At 34.9% G+C, this 10,110-nt stretch overlaps 1 protein-coding gene across 2 annotated transcripts; it reads right to left on the bottom strand.

Annotated features, from left to right (window-relative positions):
* Window positions 1–3,168: 3,168 nt before the first annotated feature.
* Window positions 3,169–6,966, bottom strand: LOC102629263 (hypothetical protein). 2 transcript variants are annotated; one of them, XM_025093539.2, is made up of 6 exons: window positions 6,551–6,966; window positions 6,335–6,450; window positions 4,089–4,215; window positions 3,636–3,793; window positions 3,464–3,526; window positions 3,169–3,388 (listed from the first exon to the last, which is right to left on the bottom strand). In XM_025093539.2, exons 1-6 carry the CDS (start codon window positions 6,836–6,838, stop codon window positions 3,376–3,378), a joined length of 765 nt encoding a protein of 254 aa, XP_024949307.2. In that variant the 5' UTR covers window positions 6,839–6,966; the 3' UTR covers window positions 3,169–3,375. The 2 variants fall into 2 exon arrangements, with proteins under 2 accessions (XP_024949307.2, XP_006493476.2); XM_006493413.3 differs by having other exon boundaries at window positions 3,169–3,375; window positions 6,551–6,965.
* Between the last annotated feature and the right edge of the window lie 3,144 nt (window positions 6,967–10,110).

The following is a 10,110-nucleotide window of genomic DNA, read 5'->3' as shown; positions in this document are numbered from 1 at the left end:
AGAAGTAATTCACAAAGATGACAACTAAGGAGAATTTAATTTCAAGAGTAAGAAGGCAATGTGTACGAAAGTCGAGTTTTGATTTTGGGCAAAATTTTCACCGATGGGGTAAAACTTGTTTTAGACTTCCAAGACACAAATAATGAAAAAAAATGAAAGATTTTAAGAGGAGGTTGGAGTTTTTTTTTCTTTAAGGAAAATGAATAGGTAAAACTTGTGGATTTAAGGAGAATTAAACCGCAAAGATGCAAAATTGATTTTAAAGGGAAACCCTAAAAATACTGTTCACGCGACACTGTTCACGGCTTTTTTTTCTTTTATTTTTATAGATACTAGAATAAGATGAAAAATTCAAACAAGAATGAAAAACAACAAAGATACCAAATGATACGAACCCCGTCAAGAATTGATGCGACCCTAATCAATTTAGTTCCCAAGATCGAATCGATATCAGGAATGGAATGGAACCTTGACCCAATGCTTATTGAAAGTACGAACCTTGGTATGTGAAGATGCCACAATCAGCTATGGATGGTCTGATTGATAAGTCAAGAATTTGAACGCCACGGAAATCCGATAAGTTCAAAGAGTTTGTAAAGAACCAAAGAGAATTAACTCTCTCACCAATTGCATCAAAAAACTTCTTTTCTATTTATTGAATATGAGTAATTTATATAGGGTTGGTTACAAGAATTTTTGGAAATAAATCCTAACCCAAAAATCAAATCCGAATCTAAATCTTCCCTAATAGGAAAGAATCTAAATCAAATCAGAATCCTAATATAAGTAAATAGGAAAGAATTTAAACTAAATAAGGATCCTAATTGTCTCAAATGCCTTACATCAATTAAATGGAAACTAGGCGATTAAAATAGAAATAACTGATTTGATTCCCTAATAGTCTCCTCAAGAAACGGGAAAGTATCTAAAAAAGGAAAATAATATATTTTCCTGCCATAATGTTTAAGTCAACTCCCTATTTCATGGAAGTGAGTATTTGGAAACTTCAAGGGCCTGAATCATGCATTTATCATGTGCGATTCCTTCAATGAGTCTCCACGAATTTGATTGAACCCAAGTTGCTTGAATCAATCCATTAAGCGCTTCTTTGAATTTCTTTGTTTGAGCTTTTGTAATGGGTCCACGGGAACTTGAATAGGATTTGAATATGCCTCATCCCATGTGCTTGTGATAGTTTATCCTTAATCTCATCATCCTCCACCTGTCTTTAATTTGTATTACAAATGAAAAACATTGAAGATTTTCCATAGTTGAAAATCTCACCCGAAGCAGCAACATAAGCATTAAAAGCCTTTTTTAAGTTTTTGCAATCTTCACCAGAAGCCCTGGAAAAGATCAAGCTATCATCTACAAATAGAGCATAAGAAATGGAGAAGATTATGCTAAATCTCAATCCGTGAATTAGCTTGTATTTTTATGCCTGCATGAGCAAATTTGAAAAGACAACTGCATAAATAATGAAAAGATATGGTGATAAAGGACATCTTTGTCTTAATCCCCTTTGAGGATATATTAGACCTTTGGCCACACTATTGATCACCAATGGAAAAGTCGCTGTGGATGTACAATTCATAAGGTTTACCCAATTTAGTTCCTCAAAATTGAAAGCGAACCAAAAAACCAAATTGAATTATTTAGATTTTCCCCCCCTTTAACTAGCAAAAATTTTCAATGTTAACCTAAATTTAATTCTTTTAACTAACCTAATTCAAATATAGCCACTCCATACTTTATACAAAAATACTCATGTAATTACAATTAATCAATATTTGTCGATACTCATCTTCACCCTGATGTAATCTGCAAAGAAGCAACAAGAAGCAGGAAGCAACCTCTACAATAAGAAGATATGAGGATGGCAACGACAATGACATGACTTTGCAATGTGACTAGCAGTGAGAACGAGTGAACAACGACAACAATACAATATCTATGACACAACGAGTTGCTAATAGCTGAAGAAGACAGCTCCAAGACAAACGGTGGAATTGAAAGGGAAGATAACGGAGTTGGGGGGTTATGGAACATTTGCTGATCTAGTTCAAGGTGCCATATTTTATTAAGTCTGAAATGTTAAACCATATGGTTTGATAGTATAATTCATTACACTACTAAATCATGTGATTTAATGCCTTTTACAGTCATTATACTCTTAAACCACATGATTTAATAATTTTCCCAAATATTAACAAATTCAAGATCCTTGACCGAAGCGTGTGTGTGTATTCAATTCGGTTCGATTTTGGACCGAACCAAAAATACGAACGAATGATTGTATTATATTATAATAAAATATTATGTTATAATATTTTGATAATATGATGTGATATAATATAATATAATATCTTATTAATTGATAATAGTATATTTTATTTTAATTGAAACTAATTTAATCGTTTATTATTGCTTATATTAAATTTATTAATTAAAGTAATGATTTTTGCCACAGTGACCGCTAACCACCGTCCGCTGGCCATCGTACGTGGTACGTCGCATCAACCATTGTATTCTAGTATCTTTTGAAAGAAATTTTTATATCATTAGAATCTTCATCGCCAAATCTATGCAGCATCATAACTACCATCAGAAGATAAATTTTTGTTCGATGGAAATTTACAATCCAATTTATGTAATCTAAGACTTTAACGATAAATTTAAATAAGAAACCTCCTTTACAATATTGTTGCACAGATCCAGCAATAAAGATTTCAATAATACCAAAATTTTAGGTCAAAATACATCACGGTCACTAAACGACAACAATGACAGAAGGCGGTCATCATTGGCTGCAGTAGTCCCTCGTCAAGGGTGACACTATTCCAATAAGCTTTACATTCGTTAATAATATTTGTAATTTGTTAATTTATTAATTTTTGTAACCCACACAAGCCCCCAGGTGGCGAGGGGTTGCCTAATACACCAATTACGCCACAATGCAGCTTTAAAATTTACCAAACATGGGCCAGATTGCATTAGTTAATACAATGCTGTCTAATCCCATGCGCAAAACACACCCCATACATATTAATATTACCATAAGATGGCATAATCGCATCCGCTGCAACACTGTATAGCTAGATGATCACTCCAGCAGCCTGAATAAAACTACTAATTTATCATGTTTTTAAAGCTCACTTGGAGATGAAATCAAAGCAAAATTTCAAATCTGTCATTAGGTTTGAAGAAATTATTTAACAGTAGCAATTGTATCATACCGACAAACTAGAAACTAAAATATAAAAACTATTACCCTGAAATAAATCCCATAAATAGAAAGGTACTCTTCAATGCTGAACAAGTTTGACATCATTAGTTCAGCCACAGCTTCATCGACTCTTTTTCAGCTCGGGGTCCCTAAAGACAAAAACTTTTTCATCATCACAAGTGAGATAAAATCAATGATTCACGGGTCAATGGTATTATTCATGGACAATTAACAGACCTCTGAATGTGATCAAGAATAAGAAGCCTTGGTCCGGGAGGGATTCTCACATCTCTAAGAGCACTGAAACACACAATAACAGTTGAAGATATCAGGACATAAAGTTACGCAATATGTACAGTATGCAACATATATGATAAAAATTTAATCGAACAAAGATTTAACTACTTGCCTATCAGTTAGCAAAGGCAAAGTGCTATCCGTTAACAAGCCTCTCTTAAAATTTTTTGTGTAATTCTGCAGGCCAAGCTTATCCAGCATGCCTCTTGTTCTGGCATAATACACATCGTCAGCAGTGGGCCGCTGCGTTGATTGCCACATCTCACCTATCTGAATGGTCATATGTAATTTGTTCTCAGCATAGATAAGATCCATAAACTATAGGCTAATGAATATTACACTCCCAAAATTCAAAACTAAGACATCATAAGGAACCTCATTTGCAGATGATAATTTTCAGTTGCCAATAATTTTCATTCTTTGGCATGTCATCAAAGAGATATTATAATTCCGGTACATGCTCCTAAATATACTACAATGTTACTCAAACATGAAGTGAACATGCTGTACCATTTGAGTTTCTACTGAAATAATTTAATCCTTCCTCAAAATGATCAGCACTTACCTTGAAAGAGCAACCTTGAAAAATTGCAAAAAGAAGTCCAGAAGTGAAGGCATTCGCTGCCGGATTTGCACCACCCATGCCACTCACTAAAGAAAACGCTGCACCAGAACCAAAAGCTGCCACCACACTGCAAAAGCAACTTAATAAAATTAATTACAAGAGGTCAACCTTCAAAAAAAGGAAAAAACACAGTCAAGCAGGAACAATTTCTTCAGCTCTTTCTTAAATAACAAACCTGTATCAAATATGGAACCTGAAAATAACCATAGCAAAATCCAGAACAAAATGAAAAGGTCCAGAGAGAAACAGACAGGGCGGAGAAGGGATGTTGGGGGGCAAGAGTTTCTTATGAGCTATGAAAGAATGCCACTTTAATCATGATAGTCACGTCCAACCATAGATATGACAGGGATGTGTAAAGTCTGTCGGTGATGAATGGCAATAGATTCAAAGTTGGCGGACAAAAACAAGCTCATGAATGAAAAGCATGAGTACAGTGAATTTTAGGGTGGCAAGCTTCCAAGACTGAGTATTCAGCTTTGTCACATTGCTAGTATAATGGTGGTGGACATCCACTAAGTTAACAAAAAGCAATGGCAGCAAATAATATCTCTGGTTGAATATTTCTGGCGCGCATTGGGGGTCTTTTTTTATTTTAATTTATTGGCAGGGATTCAATTGGGGAATTGTTAAATCCTTGACTTTGGATGAGGGCGATGGTGATGTTTGTGCCAAGACCATAGTAGTCGTAGCAACATGCAGGCCTGTGTGGGAGGATCTAGTACTTCTGTTTTTGACAATAAATTTTGAAAAAGAGAAAAGGTATGTGCCCTGTTCAAAAGGTTTTTGGTTGGAACCTTGACAAGAGAACCAAAAAAGAGAAGGGAAGGAATTCTGAAAAAGCAAAGGTAAAATTTAGTGATAGAAAGAAAAGAAAAATACAAGGAATTTAACGGGGAAAATTCAATATTTCTCTATTCCATTATTCATAAAGATTTGGAGCCTAACTAACAATAAAGCATAGAGCCCTACTAAATGGCCAATTCTTAAATAACATAGGTTAGCAGAAATTTATACTTAATAAATGAAGTAATCTACTTCAATAAGTATTCCAGATCCTCAGAAATAAAATAAGTCAAGGCAAGCAACCATTTCTGACTCAAATAAGTCAAGTAAAACTTATTTGATGGGAAGACAACATCTGGGTTCTTGCAACATAAGTCAAGTAGAACCTAATCCATCACAACTAAAAAAACTACCGAATAGGTTCTTAATCTTGCCAGGTTGTCATACATTAGATCCATTATTGATATTGCATCATTACACTCTAGTCCTCTGCATTTATGTCTACCACCTTCTCATTTTAGAATCATGCTTTTTCTATCTCTGAAATAAAATTTTCAATAAACAAAGAAAGAATGTCTCCTCTTAAGATGTAGAATGACAAAAATAAAAATAGAGAGAGAAAGAGAGGAAGTGGAGAAAGTAATGGAAAGAAAACAAAGACGACCATCTCCAAGTACAATCTCTATCTGTTGCAACCACATCGACTAATCATGTACATGCTTTGACAATAGCAGTCTAAAGATTAGCACACAACTATGACCAAAATCATTCCATACATTTTTGCTAGTATACAAATAAGTCAATTTAGCATTGTTAAGTTTAATAGAAACAAGTTTGAAGAATTGACAAGGCTCAAGCATGGGCATTTCCAAACAGAAGCCTCTTTAAAATACTGTCAATTTAAGAAATGACACATGATAAGGTTATGTGGAGATCCTGATTTAATCGGGGGTGGATATACATGAATCCAAAGGAGGCAGATAACTACTGACCCTATCCTGAGTAGGCTTAATAGATACAGTAAAGAGAAAAGAAACCAACTATTGCTAAAACCATTGAATGCATTGCACGTGCTTCATCATTAACCTTGCAGATTTTATTCTATAAGTTACCTCTAAATTCTTGGAAAGATAATCAAATATTTAATATCAAGCCTTCAGGAAAGTACTCGCACTCATGAAATCAATCATTGACAATTAATGCCAACATGTTAATCTTTAGCATGCTACAATCAGTGGATGTAACGTAAGCCAATAAATTACACATAGAGATATCGAGGCACTAATATTGAGCTATTTTTAATGAAAATTAAAACCTCTAAAAGGTTGAGATTTTCAACAATTTCCTATTATGAGTCTTCTAACTACTTTTGACTTTTATGGGTTATTGTTTCAGCTCACCTAGACTGCAAATCCTCCTTGCCTCTGAGTCTTTTCATGACACATGATATTCCAGCATTGACACCAGTGATTACAGCAAAGTTACGAGCTTGGACCAAAGGACCCCCAGCTACAGCCTGAACGTAAGCAAGCAAGAGAACTACAATCATTTTGAAAGAAAGGCTTCAAACACAATTGATTAATTAATTAGTTAATTAACTAATTACTTAGTTGAACCTGGACTTGCTGGAAAGGAGCTACGGCGTCAGGATTGAGGGAAGACTGAGGCGGTGGAGTGGGTAAAGATGAAGTAAGGTCTTGCGTCATGACTCCCAAAAAAGCACCAATTGCAGCACCGTTGATCGCCGTGGTGGCAGTCACAATGGCCGCCTCGACCGGCAACGGCTGCTTCGCCAACCACGACTTGTAACCATTCTCCAATTCCTTCAACTTAAACTGCACATCTTTAATGGCTTTTTGTGGCAATTGCACCAAACTCATCACTTTCTCATTTCCTTTTTCCATTTTTATTCTCTGTTCTCTGGCCTCTAGTGCTTATACCGTAAACCCTACCCCTAAATCTAATCCAGAGAACGGACTTTTTAATGATCGAGATGCGTATACCGCCGTCTCTATTCTTTACAATTATATTTTGGGATAATTATTGAATGCCCCTCTAGTTTAGATTAATTTTTATAGAGTTCAAAGGTTTGCGTTTGTACTTTGTACCATCAAGGTCAACGAGTCAACAAACTCGGCCTGTAATCGCAAGACCGTGTCGACTGCCGGCGTTGAATAATGTGAAGACTATCATATCTTTATTGATAATACAAGTACTAATTACTTAACAAATTATACCAACAATTAATTCGAAATATCAAAATCAAGCAATTGCCTTGTCGAACTATGATAGTGTTAGACTATCCTTTGGACTAGTAGTCCGTAAGTTCTGGTTTCCAACCGATATACCTATAGTCCCTGAGATATAAAACCTAAAAAAGTAAAAATCATTGATCACGATATTAGAGATTCTAATTAAACATGAAATATATATATTTCGTACGTGCACTAAATAGATTAAAGAGTATCTCGTATTTACGATTTAGATTTATAATAGTGCTAGCCAATTCAAAAATTTATTAAAAATTTTGTATGCGTAGTAAAATGACAAAGGACAAGATATTTATTTAGATGAAAATTTTCCTCAATTTTTCATTTCAAGCTATTTATACATGAACGTCAACACCTTATTCAAGTTCCATCGAGATAGCTAGCACTACTTATTTGACTTTATATACATGGCGCATACGTTAAAAATGCTATAATTCAATTATAATTTGTTTGGGGATTTTATGTGAATATAGTGGGGCAGTGAAATGTGGTCTATTTTTTTAAAATAGCTTACCAGTGGGGCAAGTCAAATTTGTGGTGCTTAATTTAAAAAAAAGAAATGAAGTGAGGGAATGACGGGAACTTAGGAGATGGCAAAAATTGCTACAAATGTGTGTACGATAAAATCCTTTTATAGTGATATTTTATGTAAGAATAATTTTCTAGCTCAACGATTCAAAGTCCAAGACGAACCTCTTGATTGTGGCATTATGGCAGGAACGGTGAATATAAATGACGATGAGGATGATAGTGACTATATGGGAGAAAGTGGTGAGGGTACCGATTCCGCAGATGACGATATATCTCTAGAAGATGAGAAGGATATGGAGTTGGTTTGTGAGACAGCCGGTTGAGTAAGGCTTCCCATCTTTTCCTTTATATATATATATATAATTTTTTTTTAATGCCTATTTCTATAATGTTTTAGAATGCCCAAGGGGCTGGCTCACGAAAATTTGATAGTGCTTTTGTGTCTCTGACAAAGACTTATAATCCGACCATGGTTATCCTATTGGAACCGAGAATTAGTGGGATAAGATCGAATGAATTCATTAAGAAGAGTGGTTTTGTTAAATCTCACAGGGTGGAAGCAATTGGTTACTCTAGGGGAATTTGGCTTTTGTGGAGAGATTTGCTGGATGTCGAAGTGGTTTTCAATCATAAGCAATTTATTCATTTTAGAATAATAATAGTGGCATTCTATCATGGATAAATACTGTTTATGCAAGTCTTGTTCACACTAACAAACAAATCCTTCGGGACCATCTTGGAAGACTAGCCAACAACACTCGAGGACCTTGGCTCATTGGTGGTGATTTTAATGCTATCCTTTATGCTTCCGAAAAGAAAGGTGATTCCTCACATAGAAGTGGGATTTGTAGAAGTTTTTTTAACTGGTTCCACTCAAGTAATTTGTACGATTACTAGATTCACTTGGTCCTGTGGGCCTCTCTTCAAATGGCTAGTTAGAGCAATGTGCAATGAGGTTTGGCAAATAAATTTGCCGATAGCTTTTGGCTGAATAAATTTGCCGATAGCTTTGTGCTTCATTTACCGAAAATTCATTTAGACCATAGACCGGTCTTAGTTTGTTTTGATAAAGAAAAGCGAAGGGATCAGGGGCAAAGATCGTTTCGATTTTTGGCAGTTTGGCTTACTTACAAAGATTTTGATAAGTTTTTTTTGCTTCGAATTGGAATCCTATAGAACCTTACCTCCAATCGGCCCTTTCTTTCACTAGTAATGTCTCTCACTAGAACAAAAATTCATTTGGTAATATCTTCCAAAGGAAAAGAAGGGTGGCTTGCATTGGTGGTATTTAAAAAACTCTTGAGAGCTATACTACAAATGGGCTTATTCGTCTTAAATTGAAATTGAAAAGAGAACTTGCAGCAATTCTTACTAAAGAAGAGTTGCTTTGGAAGCAGAAGTCTAGGAACGATTGGATTATGCATGGCAATAGAAACACGACCTTCTTTCACCAAAAGACACTGACTAGAAGAATGAGGAACATGATTATGGCCATTAAAGATGAGAATGGACAATGGTTGTATGACTTTGAAGCTATCCAAAGACATACTATACAGTTCTTTTCCAAGTTACATACTGAGGATAACATCTCTCCTTAACACTACCATATTCGGGGCTTTTTTCCAATGATTGATGAAGATAGTTTGTCTTTCTTACAAGCGCCTATAGATGAAGTTGAAATTAAAAACACTATTTTTAGTATGAAGCCCTTAAAATTCCCAGGGATTGATGGTTTGCATGCCATTGTTTATCAATCTCAGTGGGGTGTGTGATGTGAACCCCACAATCAAACTTTGAAATCTATACTTAATTTAAGTTTCAACTTCCCATAAAAGTTCTAAACATATTTAAGAAAAAAAAAACCTTGATCCAATGCTTAAGAAAACATGAACCAGAGGCATAGAGAATGATATTGACGCCACACTCAAGATGTAGAGGTGAGTGATAAGTCTAGATTTGAAACTCCACAAGAATGCAAATTCGTGATAAGTTCACTAGTTCTCAAAAGAACCAAAGAAAGAATAATTTTTTCAAATTCAAATATCATTAATCTCTAATTGTCTTACATAGTAAGTTTGCTGAGTTTATATAGGCTAAAAGAAATTCAAGATCCTAAAAATACAAATGAAAACATTGGAACAACCCTCCAAGTATAGGTTTGTCAAAGGATACTTCAAAAGTCTTCACCAACCCACCATTAATAATGCTAGTCATTGACAAACTTAATGCTAGCTTACCATAATTAATGCTATCATTGACAAACTTAATGTTAGCCCACCATAATTGATGGTAGGCTTACCTTACACATTGACAAACTTGGAACAAAACAAACAATGAAGTTGAATAAACAAAGGAGTCGTTGGAAATCTCAAGTC

The sequence above is a fragment of the Citrus sinensis genome, chromosome 3, assembly GCF_022201045.2.
Source record: "Citrus sinensis cultivar Valencia sweet orange chromosome 3, DVS_A1.0, whole genome shotgun sequence".
In the NCBI taxonomy this organism is placed as follows: domain Eukaryota; kingdom Viridiplantae; phylum Streptophyta; class Magnoliopsida; order Sapindales; family Rutaceae; genus Citrus; species Citrus sinensis.
Note: the sequence above shows the minus strand (reverse complement) of the source record. Positions and strands in the feature narration are given on the sequence as shown.